Source organism: Archocentrus centrarchus, chromosome 10, assembly GCF_007364275.1.
Source record: "Archocentrus centrarchus isolate MPI-CPG fArcCen1 chromosome 10, fArcCen1, whole genome shotgun sequence".
Lineage (NCBI taxonomy): Eukaryota > Metazoa > Chordata > Actinopteri > Cichliformes > Cichlidae > Archocentrus > Archocentrus centrarchus.
Genome location: NC_044355.1, coordinates 14794634 through 14820701, shown reverse-complemented (window position 1 = coordinate 14820701; position 26068 = coordinate 14794634). Strand labels below are relative to the sequence as shown.

The window sequence follows — 26068 nt, the reverse complement described above, 5'->3', positions numbered from 1 at the left end:
TAGAGGTGGGGATAATTCTCTGACTTAGGAATATTTGAGTTGATTTTTTTGGGAGAAATTTTGGAGGAATGTTGCTAAATTTATATAAATCTACATCAAAGATTAAATAAGAGAATATTTTTAATATGAATGTTTTTGCACGGGGACTTGTACATTCCTTACCATCCCAGAGCCATATTCGAAAACTACTTAATTATTCCAGACCTATCACCTCTGAGTCACTCTGAGTCAGATTGCTAGATTTGGCCCTCGGATGTGTGTGTGCTTAGGCTGTGTGTGCACGCCCGCGTGTGCGTGCGTGCGTGCGTGTGTATGGGACGCAGGGACGGGGGAGGCAGAGGGGAGGCGGGACGTGCAGAAGTTACCCATGTAGGCAGAGCGCACCAACCTCTCCACGTTCGGGAGCGCAAAGGAAAAGATGCCCTAAACGTGAAGCTTCACAGACATCTACAGCAGATTATTACGAGAAGAAAGTATTCAGCATCGCTATTTATACACAAAACGCCTCGCCAAACGCCGATGTCTCCATGAGTCTCTCCGGGAAACTAACAAACATCCTTCTGCTGGTGATCCTCGCTGCGCAAGGTAGGACACGGCGCTCATTACTTTTAAACCATCACTTTATCTATTTTCTTTGCGCGTTACGTCAGTTTTAAATATTTTTGGCTACCCACCTGACCTCGAGTTAACTCTTTTGTGCGCTTCTGAGTAAAAACAAACTGCTTCTATTTTCAATACAGAGAGGAAGCTCTTTAAAAACCAGTCGGGAGAAATCTTACACAGACAGAGCAACTTAAACTTTACCTCAGTTTATCAACGCAGTTGGTTTATATTTGGACACTGATGCATGCAGTTTCTGTCAAATCGCTGAAATGGCTGTTCATGAAATATTAGACATTCAAATTCTTCTGGGGGTCCAGTAGCGCGCATCCTCCAACAATGCAAGACCGGGTTTTCGCGTTAAACGCACGCATTACACTATTTTACAACACTGGGCACAACATTTCCCCATGGGTAATTGTTGCCGACTAAACAACAAATCTCATGTGCATGTGAAATATAATATCCTGTGCTCTTCACACTTGTAGAGTCACTGTTATGCTGTAGCGAGGCAAACCAGAGGGGCATAGGCGCACTGAATAATCGTTATATTTCACCATGAGCATCGGGTTCGGTTACTTTTTTTTCTTAAGGACATGATTATGGAGTTCTTAACATGTCACCATGTAGCTCACACAGCCCATGTGAGGCAGCCATCAGTGGCAACACAGAGACAACAAACAGCTCAATAAGTGTCCATTCTGATTTCATCCCTGGTTTCTCCAGGTGTGAAGGGCTTGGGGACTTCAAGAGAGTTCAGAGGTCAAGATACAAACTAGCATTGCACAGAACCAGGCAGCAAGCAGACGGTTGCCTGGGGTAATTACTATGGGTAATCTTGCTACATCAAAAAAAATGGACTTAAGTTGGAATAGAATAGAATAGAATAGAATGCCTTTATTGTCATTATACAGAAGGTACAATGAGATTGGAAGGCTACTGTTTAGTGCCATGTTGTAGAAAGTCACACTTTCAAAAATATAAAATAGAACTTCTAAAAATATACAGAAAATAAAACAGAATGTATAATATATATATATATATATATATATATATATATATATATATATATATATATATATATATATATATATATATATATATATTATTACATGTGTATATATATACATATATATATATATATATATATATATATATATATATATATATATATATATATATATATATATATATATATATATATATATATATATATATACACATGTAATAATGAAAATGGTGACTATTGCACTTGGTGAATGAAAATTGCACAAGTGAATGAATATTGGATATTACACAATATAGAAGTGATAGATATTGTTCAGTATAAATAATAAAATATTGCACAGAGATGTGGGTATTGCACACTTAGAGTGGGTGAGTGTGTGAGTTCAGGGTGGTGATTGCTCTGGCAAAGAAACTGTTCTTGAGTCTGTTCATTCTGGCTTTGATGCACCTGTAGCGCCTACCAGAGGGCAGCAGGTCAAACAGTTCAAAGCCAGGGTGTGAGCTGTCCTTGATGATGTTTTTGGCTCTGCTGAGGCAGCGGGAGGTGTAGATGTCCATCAGGGAGGGGAGAGGGCAGCCAACAATTCTTCGTGCTGTCTTCACTACCCTTTGAAGCCTCACCCTGTCTGCCTCAGTGCAGCTGACATACCATGGTGTGACACAGTATGTCAGCAGGTCAGCAGCAGGTTTGAGTCCAAGTTATTCTTCCCGAGGACCCTCAGGAAGTGAAGTCACTGCTGAGCCTTCTTGATAACAGCTGTGATGTTACCTGACCAAGAAATTCATAAAGAAAACTCTTAAATTTTTACTTATGCTTTAATCCTGATCAGACTGTCATGTTGTCTGCATTTTTGTTTTATGCTGTGTGACCCATTTCATTATCATCTCCTGTTTAAAATCACCTGTACACATATTTTCTATTTTGCCTTTAGTTTGCGTAAGGCTTTCAGTCTCCTGTGTGCTTTGAAACAGCAGGTTTTGAAGTGGGATCTTTCAGTGGCTCCCTGGGGAACCACAGAGAAAGCAAAGAGTAGATAAATGGTTTAAAGATGAAGCTTTGTCTTGTATTCCCACATAACTTGATGGTTATTTTAATCCTGAATTTTCTGCCATTTACTTCCACAAAAACAGATGTGCTTCTTCAGAGAGTGTCTTCACTAGTGGGAACAACTTTAATAGGAATTTGTGTGTAGGATAAAATAACCCACTTAAAAGTGATAATATGTATACATATATATATTTTTTTCTGCAATATCTTTATTCTAAGGTCTCACTATTGTTTTCAAATCCCGTCAGTTAAATAAGCAAAATATGCCTTAGCATTTTTTTTGGTGAGGTTTCTGTTGTTGAAGCTTAAGTTTCTATACAACATTAAGAAGATAGGAGATTTTTCAGGCTGAGGATTTGCGTTGCCAATAAAAAAAGTTGCAATGCCTTCATTTCATACTTTAATGCATGTAAATCATATGCATGTAAATAACATTCATATATCCAGTGGAATAAAACACAGATACAAATCTATATCCTGCTGTATTTCATTGCCATGAAATGCAAGCAATAGTATTTTATAGTTTTCATTTTCTTGCCCAATTTTACTAGCTGTTTTCATTGAAATTAACCATATTGTTGCTTTGCTAGATGCCTCACCTTATCAATATTTATAACAAAATCAATTTAATGAATTATTTTACTATTTTAAATGTATTTTATCTTGCCCAAGCTACAGTAAGATGACTGCTAGGCTAGTTGCAAAATATAAAACATGGATGTAGCTTCCAGATTGGAAAAATGCTGTTTCTGACTTGAGCTCTGTAAAAACTTTCTTGCTGAGTTCATGGGCTCAGTCACTCATTATGGGACATATTGAATAAAAACTTATGCCTGTTTTTAAAATCTTGGTCATACCACGTTAGCCAATGACTGTGGGGTTTCACAGCCAGACCTGCCCTTCCTCGTTGCAAGCAAAATGGCAATGGTGGAAATGCTCATCTTGGGGATTCATGCTGAGTTCCATTTACCTTGGACGTCAGCTGTTGGAGCTTGAAGTGACTTGTGGGTTCCAGTGGTAAAACCCAGAAAACCAAGGAAAAACAGGATGTGTGCTCGTGCATCACTAGAAATACAGTGCAATGCCAGTTTTTTTTTTTTTTTTTGCTCAAAAACAGCACTACAGCACATTCATGGATAGAGCCTGGGCAGTGCTCTGTGGTTGGCTTATTTAGCCGCCATCTTGGATTGTTATGTCAGGGTTGGTGGTGCTGCTCTGACATTCTGAATTGGAAACCTGACTGAAGGGGGAATTCCATTTAAAAATTCCAACTGGGAACTCAGAAATTCTGACTTCAGACTTCAGCCGGAATGCACATTAAAATGGTACTTCAGAAACCAATGGGTGACATCACAGCAGTTGCGTCTATCTTTTATACTGTCTATGGTTATTAGTAGCCTATAGTTGGAGTTATAGTTCTAATGGTGAATTTAATTAGGTGTTATGTGGAATAACAAACTAAATTCCCAAGAAATGTATTCAGTTAACTAATATTTTTCAAATACAGAAAAATAAACTGTGAATACATTTTGTTTTAGCTTTAGCTAATGCTAGCTGTTTGAAGTTAGGTGACAGTTTGGTTAGAGGTTTAGTTAGAGGACAGAAATTCAGAGTCACATCTTAGGTAGTTAATGGTATAGGTTTTGGTTTTTAGAATGTAGCCTCCAGCCTTAATGGGAGCCATTGCTCATAGTAAACACCCAAGTCTTCCTTGGTTCCTTCCTTCCTTGGTCTTCCTAATTGTTTTCCTGGGAATGTCCTGCTGGACATGCTTCATTTATCAGAGACATTTGGGGGAGTAATCAAATTTTTTTTTTTTACTTCCTGAGGGCAGTAGTGAGTTTGCCCCACATGTGGCACCTGGAGGCCTCCCTGGGGACCTGCACTAAGTGCCTTTGTACTGTCACGCTCCAGTCATCATGTGAAAGACACTGCCTTTACACATCCTGTAACCTAACACTGACTCATAGTCAAGGAGATGTGTTTCTGTAAGACACATGGGATGACGTCCCTCAATTGTCTCTTTTTTATGCCTCCCTCTGTCACTCCCTTCAGCTGGAGAGATTTGCTACAGCCAGCAGCCTTGCTGCTTTGCCCTTGAACTGAGTGAATTTCAAAAGGAAACAGTGCCTTAAAAGGAGGACAGTGTCAGTGCTCTCATAAGAGAGCAGATTTTGCTCTTGTGAGAGGAAATCCACTTTATATTGCTACTAGTTGTGAGGTGGTTAACTTGGGGGGGTGGCATGGGGGTAAAAAAAACAGGAGGACACCCCCCCCCCCCCCCCCCCTTACACACACACACACACACACACACTCTGTCATCCATCTCTTCTCTCCTCCTCAATCCTTCAATGACTGTGTGGGCTTTTGTCCGGGTTTGAACAGGGGCTGTGTGTGCAGATAAGTGCCTAAAAACACACACATTGACTGTACAAACACTCCCAGTGGGGGTCCGATTACTGGACTACAGAAGGTATTGTCTCCTGCCATCCAGGATCGTGTGATTTTTCCTCATAACAGAGGAAAAGCTGATCCTGCAGTCCATGGGATTGGGGTATTTTAGTCACAAATAGAATCTTGTTGAAGTAGGTTGGAGGCAAGGAATGAGAAATCTGTACGGCATGAGGATTTATTTGGAGTTATGACATTCAAAATAAAGTCACAGTCTGTGGAATACAGATTGTGGTGCACATGAGCATATTTTAGAACAGGATAGGTTCCTTTACTTGGGAGACTGAGTGATAAGCGTGAGTGAAATTGCATGATACATTTCCCTTCAGCATCTTTCCTGCACTATCTCCACAAATTGCTGAGCAAGATGTCCAGCTGCACTTGCATTATACTGACCTACTCTGCATTGTGTTTCAGGCTTGACCCTTTATCTATGCTGCGGATTTTAATAGGTTGCAACTGTGAGTGTAGAGAGTATCTGCTTTCTAACCAGTTCCGCCCAAGAGTTATTCAAAACTGTAGGGTGGCAACAATCTGCGGCATTAGAAATGGTTTATATTAAGCCTCTGTACTCTGTAGTACTTATCTAAGTCTGCTTATATGAAGTTGTCTGTTTTGCATTGCAGCATCATCAAGCATATTTGCTCCTCTCGCAGACTTAAATGCTCATCTGTATTTCCCTTGGAAATATGGAGCTGTTCTCTGGTTTCCCTCCCAGAAGCAATATAGTTGCATTAAAGTCTGACAGGCAATCAGCGTGCATGTGTGTAAGTGTGCGGCTTAAGGACTGTGTTGTGGCTTGAGGATCCTCTTAATATGATTGTCATGCGATCATTGCCACCAAACTCTGGTTATTTCGCTCCTACACATGCTGTGTAGTGTAGCCACCAGATTGAGAGGTCTTATTACACCCACTATGGAACACACACACACACACACACACACACACACACACACACACACACACACACACACACACACACACACACACACACACACACACACTCCTCCAAATTGCCCTGCTGTCTGATTCCTCTGGGACATCCTGGTCTTCTGTGCTGGCAATGAACTGAGTCACACTTCATGATGGAAAGATAGAAGGTGAGAATGAGAGTGCTGGGGAGGAGGTTGTCCAAGATGCCTCAGATGAGGCAAGACAAATATTTTCCTGCACATTTCGTGCCCTGTTCCTCCTTCTAATCTCTCACTATTTTCTAGTGACTGGCCTCTGAACAGAAGCGGCATTAACAGCTTTAAACAATGTCATCTGTATTACCTTCTGAATCATCTTTAATCTTAAGGTCCAAATATTGTTGTTTTTTCCATTCCATGTCTGTTTTTTTTTTTTACAACACTAGAATAGAACTTTATTGTCATTATATGTACAACGAAATTAATCATCATACATACAACGAAATTCATTCAGAACAACCATCCAAGAGTAGGACAGACAAGACTAACATAGGGGAGATGGGTGTCTGCAGCTGCAGCCACTAGGGGCGCCCGCCAGCACAATCACTAAAACACACAAACTAACACTAATAATGCTCTTGGTTGTCTGCAGCCATATACTTGAATTTCTTCTTTGAAACCTTTGTTTGTTCTCAAAATTTCTCTTAGACTTTGCTGAAATGAGCCTAGGATCATAAACATTGATCTTCAGGCTAAGCTTTACCTTTATCTAGGAGATGAAGACCTCATGTATTCATCATAGTTCTTGTTGGTAGTCAGCTTCCAGGTTCCAACAAAATCCACATTATTAAGTATAATAAATAACTTATTGATGTTCCTGGGTCTACCTTTTTTAGTGGTGTAACTTGCAGCTAAACTACAGTGAAGTCCAGTATTACTTCATATTTCGTACCGCTTGATGGATCCTGGGAATTTATCTGATCTGCATGAGAAAATCCAAAATAACTGGACCTGGTGTTCTCTGGCTGGTGCAACTACTTGGGAAAAAGGTGTGTTTTACCTTTTTTTTTTTTGCTGTTTTGAGTGACATCACAAGGATCTGTGCAGCACAACTCTTAATATGGTCACGCAGGAGCTGCACACTGACATACTCCTGCAACCTCAGTTCTCCATACTGCCTAAAAGAATAATTACGTCTATCAAGTCATTAGAGCCACTTGTATCAGTTACCTTATTGCTTTCTTTCCACTCAAAGCTCAAAGCATTGGTGGTGAGTTTTCCTCCTGAATGGATTGGAAAACTATCTATTTGGTTGTTCTTGGACCCAGAATGGAAACACAGCTCACTCTGTGAACTGGGTGAATTTCTTGCAACAGCATTCATAACATACCCAAGAGTGGATTGTTAAACCTGCAAACCAAATTTTTCCAATGCCCAACTTTAGTCTTTATTTTTAACAGGACAGCAGGAAACAGTGACTGGGAATGATGGACAGGAAGTAGTCCAGGGTCCTGTGCTGCTACTCCAGTATTCACTGCTCTTTGTGGATTTAGCCAACTGAGATAAGCTAAGCTATGTTGTGCAAGCTATATAGCTGATTTCCAACCCCCAGACACTATAAAGTTAGTATAAAAGGTAGAATTCAGTGAGTGGATCTAATCAACACCATCACCGTAAATATAAATATAAATTGAGTAACAGCACCCTAGATGTAACCAGTCCAACATAGTGCATCGCTGCAAACTTTATTACAATACTGCAAACTAACCAGTTTAGCCAAACTGCTTTAAACTGCCTGGTATTTTCATGCAACCTTTGAATAACACAAGATTAGTGTACTCAATTTGTTTTGCAAGATGTTTCACAAAAATATAATTCAGCAAAATATCACATATAGATCCAATATCTGATTTAAAAACTCTGAAATGAATTAGGACATCACATGCAAGCTTTAAATTTGCAGGGTATAAAATTTTATTTGGTGAGCACTCTCCTCTTATCGCTTATCTTCCTCTCCTTTCCTCTCTTTGTTAAATACAGCAAGTGTACATTTAGCGCACAGACACAGTTTGTTACAAACTGCACAAAAACAGTTTGAGTATTCGGTGATATTTGTTAAGCATTGTGAAATGTTGCAGTTGAAATTGCCTCCCACTTAAAAAAAGCTACACCATTAATTCTTGCTCCTCTTCTGTAGCTAGCAATATGCTTAAATACAGCAACCACAACTTTACGTCTGCACCATGATGAGATGAAAAGCCATAATGTTCTTATATTCTTATTACTGAGCAAGAATTTCCATGTCGTCACTGGAAGCAATGCCGGGCTGCAGGAACTGAAAAATGAGCTCATTCAACAATAATATGCATTAACCTGCCTATCAGATTTAATTAGTCATTAAGTGAATGTGCCAGAATGCTGTTCTGGATCTCTCCGGCCGACTTTAACCCCTAAGTGGCACCCTATTCTATATGTTCTAATCCAAATATTTTGGAAAAACAGTACATAGTTTAGCAAAGACTTCTCCCCCATTCACACACTCATCACTTTGAAATGGGAACAAAACTTTAGCTTAAACTTTAGCTAATCCACGGCAAAAAGTTTTGCCATGGATTTGGGACACAGTGTTTGTCAAAATCTTACCGCGTGCTGATTCAGTCAATACTGCTGACATTCATGATAGACAGGCTTGCTTCAGCATCTCTGTAGGAGAGATAAGTAACGCGACTACCTGCAGCTGTGACTGCAGTGCTGTAAAAACCACCGCAGCCTCCCACTCCAGACAGACCAAGTCCCCAGACTGTGTTTCTGAATTTAAGAGTGTCGTAACAACAGCACACTGTCATTTCTAGCCTCTGCAGAAACAAGGCACACTTATAAATATGACAACACGTGGATACATCTTAATTAAATATTTGGCAGACTTAGGTGGTAAGGGCATAGTGTCAGTCATATGAACTTTCATTTAATTTTTTCCATAAAACGGCTGAGTACCGTATTTTATCTCCTTTATAAGAGGGCTTCCACCTCACTTTCCTTCCTTCCCATACACCTGCTAAATGGTGGGCTGCCGCGCTGTCTATTATGCCACCTCATTCATCATTTCTGTGGTTAAAATCACATTTCACATTTGTCAAAATGACAAAACTGTGTCTTTTACTTTTCTGTGTGATTTGTGGTTTGGCTCATTATTTTGTGTCCCAGGCGCTGTTGCCTCCCACTCCGACAACATACACAAAATAACTGTAGCTTATTTTTTTGTTAACAGAGCAAAGAACTTTTGTTTTCTTTTGCGTGTTGATGTTAAACAATTGAATTGCTTCATTTAAATATACTGGATTTACTTATTAGATTCTCTTAGCGTTTCAGGAAATATATACTTTGTTAGAAAAAAACCCTGAGTTCCCTTAAAATATCTTACAACATATGGAGAGAATATAGCTTAAAAACCTCCACATCTTCTTTGATGAAAGCATGGAGACAAGTGGCATTAAATTTCATGCATCAGTGAAAAAGAAAATCACGTGCTTTTCAGAATGAGTCAAACCTAAGGTGAGTGGACATAAATAGTAACATGCACTGTTATATGCATGTACAGCAGCCCTCATACATGAAGCCACACTTAGGTTAAGCACCTTATGCTTCACGGGATGGTCAGAAATTGCAGTAATCATTGTGGATTCTCTTGTGCGTCATTCAGGATGTCAAAGTCAGGCCATCAAAATCCCTGGTGAGCAAAGGCACACTATCTAGCTTTTCTCTCCTTGTACTTGCTGTCACTTTTCCTATCTCTTCTCACCACTGTCTCTTTCTTTGTATCTGTTTTCTATGCACTCTGACAGTGGTGTATTTTTGGAGGGTAATTAGTTCCTTCAGATTGTCCACAACTGGCTTCTAGGCTCATCCTGTTAAGCACATGCCTGATCAAAGAGCCTCCCACAGGCCACGGGTCTTCCAGCAGCTTTTGGCTCCTGTAGCCATGAGAGACAAAGACAGACTCAGTGTTTGGCTTTCTAATTCTAAATCAATGTGCATTTTTAAGGGTGAAATGCGTGACAGTTTGACGTGGCTAATGCAAAGCAGTACAACGCTTGTCACTTTGAGACACCACAAAGTGAGGGGAAGAAATGAGCACGTCCGGTGAGATGAAACATGAATGTCAAGCTGATTTCACTTGGCACAGTGATTATGGTAACAACTTCATTCTAAAGCTTGAGGTCGGTGAACTGATAAAGGAAAAGGATTTGATTTATTTTTAATGCCATGTATGACCCTTCTGGTTTGTTTGTTTGATGGTATTCTTGATTCCTGGTATCTGGCTGTTTGTCACACAAGTCTCTATGGCCATTAACTTGGCTTTTAAAAAAGGTATGTCTCAGTGATCATACCAATATGGAATCTGATAAAAAAAATTGCCAGGCTGACCTAAGTAGAAATTTTGAGTTATCTCAAAATTATGAGTTACACGTCTCTAAATTTTGACATACTGACTCAAACTTAACTCAGACTTCTAAGTAGAAATTCCAAGCTACCTAACTAGAAATTTTGGGTTATTAAGTCAGTGTTTTGAGCTACTAAATTGGATGGATGGTAAAAAATTATTTTTCAGTGGCAGAAACAATCTTCCATACACCAAGTTTAGTTTGAACTGTTCTGTTATGAAATACCCCAAACTTTCAACAACCATTTTAAACTTTTTGACTCTCACTGGGACCATTTTTGTAAGTTTTGCTTTCATATGTTATTTACTCTAATTTACAGTTGTCTTGTTTGTTGACTTTTCCATGGTTTACCACCAAAATCAGCCAGGATTGGCTCCATCCTCCAACCTTGGATAAATATTAAGAAAATAGATGGAGAGACGGATGGATGGATGGATGGATGGCTGTTTTGTCATTTTTAGGGACCAAATCTACTGAAGATCATATTGGGTAAAAGTGCCCCTTTTCCAACTTTACACATGTTTTAAATGTATTTATTTACATCTGCTTAACGCTCTTAAAGTAACCATAGGTTCCTATATAATCAATTTGTGAGGGAAGAAAGGCCCTCGTTGCACACCTGATTCTGATGATTTTCCCTGACTAGACCAGTGGTTGTCAGTGTTTTTACATTACCTTTTACCATCTGCTCAGCTCACGTGGTGCCAATGAGGTGGTATAAAATAAGTAGTACTACATAACAGTATCCACAATGAAAATCAATAAAACAAACAAAAAAAGAACATGTACAACTGAGTCTAGCTGTAGTGTAAACAAAGCTGTTTGTTTGGCTGTTCTGCATTAATGTGCTGGTGTTTTGCTTAACTGGAAAGATATGAAGGAATCATAATCCATGCATAAGATATTAAGAAAATTATTTAAAAATTATTAAAATTACAAAATTGTTGAAAATAAAACATAACAGGATCACTCTTACTTTTGCAAGCACAGAAAATGAATCCTTATGCTGACTATCATTGACAAGCAGTAAATGTTTGTGTATAATCACCTGACCTGAAAGTGCAAAGGTTAGAATTAACTTCCTTTAAACTAAGTCTTCCTAACATCTTCAGAGGCAGAACAAAAAGTGATTTAGGGGAGTGATTGTGCAATCGGACTTAATTCTTTTTGTCACAAGAAACAAAAGGTCCAATTAACTGACTGATTATAATTGCCCTGGTTTTCCCTCAGCCAATTAGAGGCTTAAACAAGGTTCTGAGAGTGCAACGAATTAGGGAGCAGTGGGCAGTTTTTAAGGCAGGTACAGAGAGCAGAAATTACACAAGTGTCTCTAGAGAAAAGGCTTTTCATTAAGCTTCAAGACTTAGCTCGCTTCTGCCATTGACCTCAGAAAACTTCTGTGGAGTTTTGAAGTTGTAATATAATTTGCAGCTTCTTACCCACTTAGCAGCCGAGCAAGATCTTAAGAACAAGAACCAACCACACTACGTTAAAATAAAGTCAGCTGTAGCATGTTAACAGGCTCTGTGATTTGCCCAACATAGCAAAGCCCCCTGCAATCTCCATCTCCAGCCAGGCTTGGCTGTAGTTGATGTGCTACTCCATAAACAGGAGAGACTGATTAGCAAAATGTATAACAGCTGTGCCAACCAGCCTCACCTGGCACTGCCATCTTGACTGCCCAGCTCCACCTCTTCCTCCTGAGGCTAAGCCAAAACCCCTCTTCACCACCACATTAGCTTGTCCTTATTTCATTTTACTGCCTTAAATTGTTTTGGTAACAGTGGCTTTATGAGCAAATGTAACCCCGATCCTGTGTTTGATGGAAACAAATGAGTCTGCCAGTGAAATGTATTCCCCTCTGAGGTTGAAACAAAATTGTTGTAAATTGAGTAAAAGGCTTCAGAAGTGTTGCTGATTCAGACTTTAACACTATAAGGCATGTTTCAAACTCATATGGTTCCTTAAACTCAGGATAAAATTCTTTGATATTTATTAATTCCTCCAGCTTTGGCATGTTAACGTAGATTTTGTGAACATGAGCAAATGAGCTTGTCTCCCAAAATAAAAATTCAGACAGACAATAAACTGAAATATCTGAATGATATTTGTCTAAGTGTACTCCCAGCTGTAATGAATGCAAGAACAGCTTTATGATTTCAATGTATGGGCAGTTATGAAATATTTGTTTCACTATATAGGTTCTTCAAAACATGTACTATATTAAAGTAACACTCTCACCGACAGTCTGTTTTTATCTAAGGTGATTGTGTTGGGTATTGTGTCCTGTGAAACTTGAGTACATATGAGCTTTATGAAAATAATAATTTATAACTAAACACCCTGGGAAATGGAGGAGGACTTGCTTCAGAGCAAAGCAATGGTTTATTAAAAGCCAACTAAGTTGAACTGCCACATTATCAGGACGGTAAAATATGGTAACTTTTTGCATTTGTTTCCCTTCATCGGTCTTATGGTGTGATCAGAGGATGTTTATGGACTCATTGCATCTTGTATTTGCACAGCAGTAAATGGTCTGTGAACTATAATTTGAAATAAGACTGTAGTTCAGCCTGTATATATATATATATATATATATATATATATATATATATATATATATATATATATATATGTGAATTGTTTATCTCCCAGTGGTGTAATATAAAATAGCCATAACACCTTTTTACATTTTTTTAAATTAATTTTTTTTATTCACAGTCACATCATTTACCAAATACCGACATATTTTTTTCTGGTCTATATTAACATATAGTATAAACATGTATTTTTGCATTTTGCAGCCCTGATTCCTGGTAATTACACAGAAATGATTACAGGTCTTTATATATAATAGGCCACAGTGTTAAACATAATATTTACACTGTTGCCTTCAAACAGAAAAGAATTGTGGGGACATAATGTGGAATTAATTCCAGGATTCTAATATGGTAACAATATCCCAATATGTTAAAGCATCAACCAATATGACCTCATTATTATTAGGTTACTACCACAAGTCAGTACATAGAAATTCTGCTGTGCATATATTACCATTTTATTACTAGCAGGTAATCATATTATTACCAAAATATTACTATATTATTACAGTTTTGCCTCATAGGCACGTTTTTGTTTCCACATTATTACACCCATTTTCTGATTTGTTATTACCCAGTTACATAAACTGATCCAACATTGTAAAGAGACTCCTATACATGATTTAACTTGCAAATATATATTTATTCGTGAAGTTTTGGTGCTAGTCCTTCATGACATAAATAGTTTATTACAAATAAAGGCCATCTGAATAGGGAGCAGCCATAAGTCTGATAAAGGTCAAGCACTGAAATTCCAGAAATAAAGTAGACAGTGTAGTGTTGGATTAAGACATGACACAAATAATATGATGATGACAAAAAAAGCAAGCAACACCCCCCCCCCCAAAAAAAAACAAACAAACAAAAAACAAACAAACAAAAAAACAAACAGGAAACTAACTGGGGAAAAGTATCAAAATAGAAACTGAAGCTGTTTCCCTTTTTTCTTTTTTGCCTGTGAAGACTGAATTGATTCAAACAGAAAGTGTCCCTTTAAAGATACATGTTTTATTTAGTTGTTGTCAAGGAAACAAACCTTTTCAGTGAATATAGCTATTTGTGTGTGTATATGGGTTGAGTCCAACTTCAATACATTCAGACCCATCTCTAAAATGCTGTAATGCATTTCACTAAGTGCAGGTTTAATGGTTTCATACTATCCTGAAAAATGTGTGCAGCACTTTGCGACCAGCAAGTTGTGGGGAATGCCTCGGAGTTTAAAGCATTTATTATTTGCCTAGGTTTTTGAGCCCGAGCAAAATTGTTCAGTTCAAAATGTAAGGTTATCGAAGGCCGACCTCCGTTTTTTTGTTAACCAGGAGAAAAGGGTAACAGAGAAGAGAGAAACACAAGGAATAGCAGGTCAAATAAAGGATCTGGGATGGAGACAGAAATTGAATTCTCACACTTATGGTTATGCATAGAAGAGATGAAGCTCACTGAAGTCACTAGAACAGTGTGTCTGAGGATGTGCTTGTAGCGTGAGTGTCTGCTCTCCCATGTGAGGCAACATTTTCTGCTTGGACAGGCGTGGGTCTACATGTGCCATCCCAGGCACCAGCGTTACGAGCGGCAGCTTTCCACAGTATGACCTTCAGTCCAGACTTAGACACACTTACACTTCTGCAGACACTCTGGCCAAAAACACGTCATTGTGTTTTGCTTCCTACAAGTTTTCAGACTTTGATTTCACCGTGTCATCATACAACTGAACTGACACACTTGGATCATTTGTAGCCTTCTCTCCTGTCATTGAATAAATAGTTCAAAAATGACTTCTCCTGAGTCAAACTGAAAGCCCTAGTGGTATGTAGACAAGGCTTGCCTTTTTTGCTCAGGATAATCACTGTCAAGTCTTAACCCAGTAATGCCAAGTGTATCTTGTTTCATACATGAGTTTTGCTGAATTTTTGAGACCTCTGCATCATCGTGTGATTTTATTTTCCTGAAAAAAAAAAGAATAAATTGCACAAAAATGCTGGATGTAGCAAAAATTATACAAATTAAAACGCATATATGCAAATGTATATTTAATTTCTTCTTTTTTAATCAGTAAGAAGTTCAATAAACATTACAGTTTAAAATATTTTAAAATTTCTCACAATTTTTTCATGGTTCAGGCTTTACAGGGTTAAGTATAATGAAGGTGAATGGAAGTTGGTTTGCAATGCTTAACTTTAACAAACCAGCGCAAGCATATTTCCATAGATGTATCTGCAAGGCTAGATACCTCCAGGAGTTAGTCTTTTAATAAAGCTGTAGGTGGATGTGTTGTTTGGTCTCTCTCTAACAACCATAAAATGAAAGTGAGGAAATGTTGAAGTTATTCTGAGTAATGTGGATTTTATGTAAAAGCTGATATTTATTGTATGCATTTTCTCTGCTTCACCCTTATTCTTTTTCTTACTTTCTCACTTGCTGGTGAATTAAAGCCTTGATGATAACACCTTCAGGACACATTCTTCTGTGTGTTTCTATAATATTTGGTTTAGGAGACACTAATGTTAAATCCTTTAGAGTGACTGACCTTTTAGTTATATCGAAGTCAAGTTCAATTTACTAGCAGGGCTCCACAATGCCTACAATTCAGCTCACTAAATGTGAAGAGACAATATTTTCTCTTCTTTTAGTGCTTGTAATCGCTCATCTTCTCTCATTTCTTTATTATTATCTCCTTTTCTTTTTTAGGCTGTTTTTCATCTAAGGCAGAGGACAGATTATTTCGAAGGTTATTCCGAAGGTACAACCAGTTCATCCGACCAGTGGAGAATGTATCGGATCCAGTTACTGTGGAGTTTGAGGTGTCCATATCTCAGCTTGTCAAAGTGGTAAGAGGGGAAAATCAGTAATAACAACGTGTTTGTTTAAATAATAAATAAATGATAGTGGTCATTCATTAATGGCACTAAATTTCCCTGCTTGTCTTTTCAGGATGAGGTGAATCAAATAATGGAAACCAACCTGTGGCTGAGACACGTGAGTAACAGTTATGAGCTGTATTTATATCTGTTCTTTTGTTTCCTGTGAATTGTTTTAAGCTCTCATTGTTTTAATCCTTGCCTGTCTTTCAGGTGTGGAACGACTACAAATTGAGATGGACCCCCTCTGAGTTTGATGGGATTGAGTTCATACGTGTTCCATCCAACAAGATTTGGAGGCCAGACATAGTCTTGTACAACAAGTAAGTTTTACTGCACAAATGCTAAGAGGTCTTTACAGGGAGGATTTTATTTTGTTTTCTTTAAAGCTAGATGTCTGTAATGTGTTATTTTCTGCCCCCCTCTTTTCTTCTGAAGCTGCATTTTCACATCCAAAACCACCACACACAGTAGATATGCACGCCCTGCATACTTCTCTAGTGTAATTTACTTTCAGTACCCTGGTGTCAGTCTAAGATCCAAGCTTGCCTTATAACTTTAAAACTGAACTTTATTTTAAACATACCTGCTAATTATATGCCTGCTTGCTCTGCTGTAATGGCCTTGAAATTGTTCTCTCACAGTGCTGTAGGTGATTTCCTTGTAGAAGACAAGACCAAGGCTCTGCTAAAGTTTGATGGAACGATCACTTGGATTCCTCCAGCTATTTTCAAATCCTCCTGCCCCATGGACATCACCTACTTCCCCTTTGACTACCAGAACTGCTCCATGAAGTTTGGCTCCTGGACGTATGACAAGGCCAAGATTGACCTGGTGCTCATTGGCTCTAAGGTCAGCGGGACCTTCTGGTGTGACAAGAAAGAAATCCTTGCAGTTTCACAATTTTGGTTTATATGCCATTAAAAAAATCTAATTTTATAACATTTTTATGCATCCCTCTTGAGAAGAATAACTGGAATTTTTAAGCTGCAACATTTTAGTACTGAGCCACACACTTTAAGTGCTTATATCTTCCAACTCCATTTAAATCTCTTCACTTTTTCTCAAGAAACATTTAAAAGATAGTAAAAGATAGTGTCACAGTTTTTTCTCTCTTTAAAAAAGTAACATTTTGCTAGTGTGAACAGGCAGACAATTGATTCTTTTAATGTTTGCATTCATCCTCTTTATTACTGTGCATTAAGAAAGCCTCCTAATGCACTTTCAATATAAGAGACGACAGAGCTCATAAGGTGGAAGAATTCATTTCTCTTCAAACTGACTTCATTTAAACTTTGAGAGACAAGAATGTTTTTTTTCTAAAAACCTTTTTCACATTTCTACTTCACCAGGTGAACCTAAAAGATTTCTGGGAAAGTGGAGAGTGGGAGATCATTGACGCACCAGGATACAAGCATGACATCAAGTATAACTGCTGTGAAGAGATCTACCCTGACATCACGTACTCCTTCTACATCCGTCGCCTGCCTCTCTTCTACACCATCAACCTCATCATCCCCTGCCTCCTCATTTCGTTTCTCACAGTGCTGGTCTTCTACCTGCCATCTGACTGTGGAGAGAAAGTTACCCTGTGTATCTCTGTCCTTCTCTCCCTCACTGTGTTCCTGCTGGTCATCACTGAGACCATCCCTTCAACATCTCTTGTCATCCCTCTGATTGGCGAGTACCTTCTCTTCACCATGATTTTTGTCACACTCAGCATCGTCATCACTGTCTTTGTATTAAATGTCCACTACCGCACCCCTATGACTCACACAATGCCAGAGTGGGTGAGAGCTGTGTTCCTTGGCGTGTTGCCCAGGGTAATGCTGATGAGGCGCCCTATTGATCAGGGCTGCTCCTCACCTGCCAGAATTACAGGAGGGACAGGAGGAGGAAGCAGCAGTGGAAGCAAGAAGAGAAAAAACAGTATAGGAGCAACAAGTAGCTCAGGAAGTGTAAGTGTTGGAGGCATAACTGGGGGTGTAGCATGTCCACCGCTGGAGAGTGGTGCAGGGGGAGGAGGAGGAGGAGGAGGAGGAAGTTCCTCAGCTGGTGGCTCAATGAACTGTGTGGAATATGGTGAGATGAACCGTGACATGAAACGGGATATGAACAGAAGGTTCCCCTACAGAGGCAAAGAAGTACCGACTCCTGTTCCACCCCCGGTGGTGCCACCGCCACCACCACCACCTCCTCCGCAGCCACCTCAGACCCAAGGGCCCCAGGAGTCAGAGCTGCCCAAGCTGCCGAGGCCCATTAATGCTTCATCGCCGGTGAATGCTGTTGTCGCCTTTTCTGTGGTGTCTCCAGAAATCAAGCAGGCCATTGAGAGTGTAAAGTACATCGCAGAGAACATGAGGACCCGCAACAAAGCCAAAGAGGTATGCGGTTTGGAAAACACAATCTTATTTATTTTGTTAATATATTTAAACACGCCTTTCAATTTGATATAAGGTACACGATATAGGCAAAAGTATTGGTCCACTTCTCTTAATCTTTGAATTCAGGTGTTTATAGTCCCATTGCCACAGCTATATAAAATCAAGCACCTAGATATGCTGTCTGCCTTTAATTGTGAAAGAATGGGTCATTCTGAAGAGCTCGCTGAATTTGAGAGTGGTGCCACAATAGACGCCAACGTTCAACAAATCAGTTTGTGAAATTTTCTTTCCTATATATTCATATTCCACAAGAAACTACAAGTGGTATCTTGCAAAGTGGAGGCACAAGCTCCGTTAGGAACCACAGAAACTCAGCCATGAAGTGGCAGACCATCTAACGTTACAGAGCAGGGTCTATTCAAAAAGCTGGGACAATGTGTAAAATTTAAATAAAAACATTATTCAATGATTTGCAAATCATTCAATGCGTATTTTTGTATTAGAAAAAATGGAACTGAGAAATTGTATTTATGTATTTATTTTAAAATAATTTATTATTTAAAATATAAGCTCATTTTCAATTTGAGCTAGAAACATGTTTCAGGAACAACTGGCAGAAGGGGCAACAAAAGACAACAGGCAGAGCAAAATTTATGTAATGCTAAAAAACAAAACAAAAAACAACAACCAAAACAACAACAGGAAAAACAGCAAAAACAACAACAAGAACAAAAAGCTGGTGAAACATGTTATATCTAATGAAGTTAATTATTTAAATCATTAAGTACAAAAAGGGCAGCCTTTCAAGTCTTTCACAAGTAAAGATGGGGATGAGTTCACCATTTATGAGTTTAATAACTTAATGACATTTGTCAACATAAAATTGCAAATCATTTGTGTATTCCATCATCTGTCATACATAAAATCATTAACAGACTGACAGAATGAGAAATTTCTGAACATGAGAGACAGAGGCTGAAAAGCAATAATAAATACAATGGCTGTGACCTTCAGTCCTTGGGCAGCACTGCATAGAAAACAGACGAGATTCTGAAATGGAAATCACTGCATGGACTTAAGAACACTGAAAACACTCCTCGGGAACACAGTCACTGCTTTCATAAATGGACAAAACTCTACCATAGAGGGAAAAAAAAATACACAAGCAAGAGTTAGAAATGCAGTGTTCTTCTCTGGGCCCCTGGTCTGTCAAATCACAATCTTTTAAAAATCTTCTGAAATTCTTTTGGACATTCTGTCCTTCAAGAAAAATAGGAGAGGGGCCAAAAACCAGCATCCATGATGGCATAGGTGTGCATCAGTGCACAGATCATGGGTAACTTACACATACTGGATGTGAAGTCACAATTAATTTGGAACAATTTTAGCAAAACATTTGGTTTCATCATGAGATTAGGGCTTGCTTATTTTAACAAGAAATTGCTAAACAGGCAGCATGACTCTGTTATGAACTGCTAAACTGCCTGCAGTCCAGACCTGTCACCCACTGAAATAATTTGGAGTCCCATGACATGTGAAACATTGACAAAGGAGGCCACAAAATGTTGTACACCTGAAATCCTATATCAAGCAAGAATGGGATGAAATTAGATTAGATTAATTAGATTTCCATAACTAAAGCTCTTGGTTTCCTTGACTCCAAAGCACAGAGTGGGAAATGTGTTAATGGCATCAAATTCAAAATGAGTATACATTGTTTATTATGTTGTCTTTGCACTTTTTTTTCAGTAAATGTGGGCTTTAAATTATTTGCAATTCTTTTTTGAGTGCAAATTATTATTTGCATTCTGTTTTTATTTACATTTTACACAGAATGCAAACTTTTTTGGAAAAAGTCTTGTACTACAGTACTTGCAAGAAAAGGTGGAAAAAGTCTTTTGTGGTTTCAGAGACAGCTGTGTGAAATCTGAGTGACATCATGGAAAAACTGTACAGGTGTGAAGATAAAAATAATCCAGACTTGAGCTAAAAAGAAAGAAGTGAGCTAAAAAGAAGTCTTTTGCTCATCTCTGCCTGAGTCTAGAGGCTTATGGCTATATTAGTCACTAGTGCTAACACACAAATCTCATAAAAACATGTCAGTGGTTGTTCTATAATGTTGAAAATATAGTCTCCAGGTTTTCTGAATGGAAGAAGAGTGGCCCTTGTTTACTCATACAGTGGCTTGCAAAAGTATTCATACCCCTTGAACTTTTATATATTTTGTCACATTGCAACCACAAACATAAATATATTTCACTGGAATTTAATGTGAAAGACCAACACAAAGTGGTATACAGTTGTGAAGTGGAAAGAAAATTATACATGATTCAAAACATTTTTTACAAATAAAAAACTGAAAAGTGCAGTGTGCAAAAGTATTCAGCCCCCCTGAGTCAATACTTTGTGGAACCACCTTTTGCTGCAATTACAGCTGCAAGTCTTTTAGGGTATGTTTCCACCAGCTTGGCACATCTAGTGACTGAAATTTTTGCCCATTCTTCTTTGCTAAACAGCTCAAGCTCAGTCAGATTAGATGGAGAGCGTTTGTGAACAGCGGTTTTCAGATCTTGCCACAAATTCTCAATTGGGTTTAGGTCTGGACTTTGACTGGGCCATTCTAACACATGAATGTGTTTTGTTTTAAACCATTCCATTGTAGCCCTGGCTTTATGTTTAGGGTCGTTGTCCTGCTGGAAGGTGAACCTCTGCCCCAGTCTCAAGTCTTTTGCAGACTCCAACAGGTTTTCTTCCAAGATTGCCCTGTATGTGGCTCCATCCATCTTCCCATCAACTCTGACCAACTTCCCTGTCCCTGCTGAAGAGAAGCAACCCCAGAGCATGATGCTGCCACCACCATATTTGACAATGGGGATGGTGTGTTCAGAGTGATGTGCAGTGTTAATTCTCCGCCACACATAGCGTTTTGCACTTTGGCCAAAAAGTTCAATTTTGGTCTCATCTGACCAAAGCACCTTGTTCCACATGTTTGCTGTGTCCCCAACATGGCTTCTGGCAAACTGCAAACTGGACTTTTTATGGTTTTCTTTTAACAATGGCTTTCTTCTTGCCACTCTTCCATAAAGACCACATTTGTGCAGTGCACGAGTAATAGTTGTCCTGTGGACAGATTCCCCACCTGAGCTGTGGATCTCTGCATTTGGGCCAGAGTCACCATGGGCCTCTTGGCTGCATCTCTGATCAGTGCTCTCCTTGTTTGGCCTGTAAGTTTAGGTGGACGGCCTTGTCTTGGTAGGTTTACAGTTGTGCCATACTCTTTCCATTTCCGGATAATGGATTGAACAGTGCTCCGTGAGATGTTCAAAGCTTTATAGCCTAAGCCTGCTTTAAACTTCTCCACAACCTTATTCCTGACCTGTCTGGTGTGTTCTTTGGACTTCATGATGCTGTTTACTCCCCAATATTCTCTTAACCAACCTCTGAGGTCGTCACAGAGCAGCTGGATTTGTACTGAGATTAGATTACACAAAGGTGGACTCTTTTTAGTCATTAGCAGTCATCAGGCAACTTATGAATGCAATTGGTTTCACTCAGTGAAAAGGGGGCTGAATACTTTTGCACACTTCACTTTTTAGTTTTCTATTTGTAAAAAATGTTTTGAAAAATGTTTTGAATCATGTATAATTTTTGTTCCACTTCACAATTGTATACCACTTTGTGTTGGTCTTTCACATTAAATTTCAATGAAATATATTTATGTTTGTGGTTGTAATGTGACAAAATATGGAAAAGTTCAAGGGGTGTGAATACTTTTGCAAGACACTGTATGTGCAAAAATAAGTGCATCCAAAATTACATTTGGATATATGAAACGTGTGCACCGGCCTATTTCATTCTTACCACTATGAGTATATTAGTAAATCAGAATCATTCTGAAACAACAGACTTATGCAATCTGCATGCTATCTGTATAGTCCAACATCCCCATTTCTCTATGTAAGGAAACACGTTTACTTCCAGGTGAAGTAGAGAAAGTGGTGACAATGTTGCAAGACAGAAGCCTGCACCTCTGAGGCAGGGCAGCAGGAGAAAGTCCAGCTGAAGAAAATGAAACAATTGTGTCCAAAGAAGAAGCCAGAAAAGGCAGTGTTTGGGAAAACTTTAAATAATGACAACAACAACCACAACAACCACAACCACCACAACCACACCGCCGCCACCACCGCCACACCACCACCACCACCACCATCACCACAACAGCAATAACACCACATGATAATCATAATAATCAGTGATTTGTGCATGAAACATTCATATACACAATTTATGCACAGATTTGTATGTGTGCACTGTTAGTAAATGAGGGGCAATATCTATGGCTTTGCTACATGTTCTCTCCTGTATCAGGTCATGTAGGTCTAAGAGTGATGTTCATTTGGGGGAGTACACATCAACAACAGCTATAATAATAATGTGTCGCCATGCTATCTAATCTCATCCAATCATTTTTCCACGTATTATGATGAGCATCTTGTATGCAGCTGTGTGCAGCACTCAAGATAAATTGTTCCCTGTACATCCCTGAAATTGGTACTTCAAATATATACTCAGACATCAAGAGCAGCAAAAACGACACAAAACCCTGAGCTAGTTGTTAGGACATTATAAATGTATTCAGATTACATATTATTTAAAAAAAAAAGGGTTACACACACTATTACAACTTGATAATAACATGATAGTAGTGGGGTAATCTGGGAGAAATGACAATAATGATGTAATAATTGAATTATATGTACATAAAGGGTAACAACAAGTAGTAACTTGGTATCAACCTTTTTTTTTTTTTTTTTAGTAGTAGTAGTAGTAGTAGTAGTAGAAGTACATTAAACTGTATATAATGTGGTAATAACTAGGCGCAATAATGTAGAAACAACTTTAACAATGTATATAAGGCAAAACTACTTAATAAAAATATAGTAATGCTTTGGTAATAATATGTTTACCTGTGAGCAATGAAATTATCATTTCTGTGCAGTAAATGCACAGTGATATTAATGTGGTAGTAACTTCTTAATATTAAGATAACATAGGGTGATGTTTTCACATATCTGTACACTATTACTATATTACAATGGTGAAATTAATCCTTTTTATTTCTGTGCCTTATTACCTGGAAATATTTGTGGTAGTTTCTATGTAATAACAATGAATCAAGCCTGCAAAGTGCAAGACTACCTATTTCTATTTAATCTCAGCATAACAACAGATTAAATCAAATGCCCTGATGTACACTTATTTCTGCATTATTATGCCTAGTTATTACCCCATTATATTAATTTGAGTCGAATATTATCTAAAAAAAAACATGGTTGCTACAAAGTTATTACTTGATTATTACCTTAGATGTACTTAGATGGTATTATGTGGTATCTTACTTATTTATTTCCACAGTATTACCACATTTTTACCATGCTGTTACTTTGCTGTAACATACTGTAAAGTGTTTCCCAAAACTGAATATTTGGTGTATTTGGGGTAAATTTGACAAATTTTGACAACCAAATTTAGCTAGTCAATTATGCTAGTTTGGTCACCTATGCCCAGTTTTCCCTAATGTGCTACATACACCTTCAGGAAGATACAAACACAAGCTCAAAATGAGTGTAAGACACTGCAAGAGAGCCACCTAAGAGGTTTAGCCAAACCTCATAAATGCCGTCCCTTATTCGTTATCCCTCAATCCTCAGTAATAATAAAAAACATATAATAAAAAGAAAAATTAATGTTTTGTAGACCAGACAGAACAGATTCCCCCACTATATCTAGCACACAAATAAACACACAGATACACATTACCAAGCATTACTACATGTGGTTCATCTGTGCATACTAGGTGAATTTCTAGCTAGCTTGGTAAATGGAGTGGAAGCCATTTACAAAGGGCTATAAAGGGAGTGTAAAGCTGCTTGTTTGTCACAGATGGTGGGCTTTGTGCATGCCTTCCTCACACTCTGGATGGTCCTGATATGATTGTTGCTTCTGCTCCATCTTTACTTAGCAATGGTGGGATCTTTCTTGCATGCAAAATAGCCTTAGTGCCTTCTGTATACACACAATGGCATTATGGTCACTGAAGCCATGATCTTATTGTCCACACCTGACCAATCAGACCACACTCATACTATATTTAGAACTGTGCAGATGTGAGGATGGCACAATGCCACAAATAGTTTTTTATCAGTTAACTACATGCTAAAGTTCAGTAAATATATATTAAAAAAAGCTAACGCAAATTAGTGTTTGCTGTGACTACCTAACAGTAGTTCTTATTTAAGTACACTGGCAGATCAGATCATTTTTGGACAGATAGCACTGTGAAGCAAACACCAGTTGTTCTTTCAGCCTCTCTTGCACAGAAAAACATAGCCGTACAACTCTAGCTCATGACACAGTGACATGCAGTGAATCTGACAGTTTGTGCCATAAAGTTCACAATTACCATTAAGCAAAGGTCGCTAGAAGGAATTTGGAGAAGGAAAAAGAGACAGGGTGCTCTAGATATTTTAATTCTTTCTGCTTTAAGTTTCCCTTCTTTTCTTTCCTCAGGTGGAAGATGACTGGAAATACGTTGCCATGGTCATCGACAGGATTTTCCTGTGGGTGTTTGTGACAGTGTGCGTGCTGGGAACTCTGGGACTCTTCCTCCATCCCCTCATCAGCTTCTTGAAATGAACCACGCCTCTTTGGCCTCACTTGTCTACTTCTGTCTGTCTCTTTTCCCCACTTCAGTTACTTCAGGAATTATCCCCCTTGCAGCTCTTTCTTGTCTTTCATGGGTGCCGTTGACCTCCTTTTCCAGCTTTTTGTTTCTATCCGTCTCTTCCTCTTCGCTGGGACTCCCATCATCAGCCATCACTTCTAGCACTCAGCTGTCTGTTTCCTCACATGACTTACCCAGATACTCTCCTCTCTCTTATTTTTCTATGTGCAAGTGATGCTATCTGGTCTCACTCATTTTTTAAAAGCCTTATTTACACATCTGCTCTTCTTTCTTTGTTTTCCATCACTGTGGACAGCTTGTCTTTTCATGGTCATCCTTTGTTTCTATTTGAGGTTGCATTTCTACCATCCTGTGTTTTACTGAAAATGCCTGCTCAGTTATTATTGTTGTACAGTCTTGTACAAAATTGTCAGGTAATTGTTTAAGTAAAAATTGTAATTATCATAGAGCAGTGATTCTCAAATTCAGGCCTTGTGGCCCAGTGTCCTGCAGATTTTAGATGTGTCCATGATCCAACACACTCGAATCAAATGGCTGAATTATCTCCTCAGTACGCAGTCAAGTTCTCCAGAGTCCTGCTAATGACTTCTATATTTGATTCAGGTGTGTTGGATTAGGGACACATTGGGCCACGAGTCCTGGATTTGAGAATCACTGCTATAGAGGAACATCTAAGAATATGAATAATTAAAAAAAAAAGCCTGAATAACTTTTCAGTAGCCATTGTAAATCAATGCAATAAAGAGTATTAAGACATGTGCACAATATGACCTTTAACAGTTACTGCAGTTTGTGCTTACTTGTTGTCAAATAGCAGCAATCATCTGTATTTTTCCCAGTAAATACCTTTGTACAATACAGTAGAAGTGTCCTATGCATGGATTTGGAAAATGACACTGACTATAGCTGCACACCTTTTAATGTATGATTATGCACCAAATTTCACAGCATCAGTGAAAATTTTACATTGTATAGACACACTTTGACTTGCACAATGTAGATTAAATGCATAAAAATATT

The 26068-nt window shown here is 38.5% G+C and overlaps 1 protein-coding gene across 1 annotated transcript; it reads left to right on the top strand.

Annotated features, from left to right (window-relative positions):
* The first annotated feature begins 371 nt into the window (after window positions 1–371).
* On the top strand, window positions 372–26068 carry LOC115786822 (neuronal acetylcholine receptor subunit alpha-3-like). Its single transcript, XM_030739268.1, has 7 exons — window positions 372–585; window positions 15750–15889; window positions 15993–16037; window positions 16133–16242; window positions 16564–16771; window positions 17272–18303; window positions 24874–26068. The coding sequence occupies exons 1-7, from the start codon at window positions 528–530 to the stop codon at window positions 24997–24999; spliced, it is 1719 nt and encodes a 572-aa protein (XP_030595128.1). The 5' UTR covers window positions 372–527; the 3' UTR covers window positions 25000–26068.

Coding starts and splice junctions, on each gene's coding strand:
- LOC115786822 (XM_030739268.1), top strand. CDS start 528: ATGAGTCTCTCCGGGAAACTAACAAACATCCTTCTGCTGGTGATCCTC. Junction 16,038..16,132: donor CCAACCTGTGGCTGAGACAC/GTGAGTAACAGT, acceptor CCTGTCTTTCAG/GTGTGGAACGACTACAAATT. Junction 16,243..16,563: donor GACATAGTCTTGTACAACAA/GTAAGTTTTACT, acceptor GTTCTCTCACAG/TGCTGTAGGTGATTTCCTTG.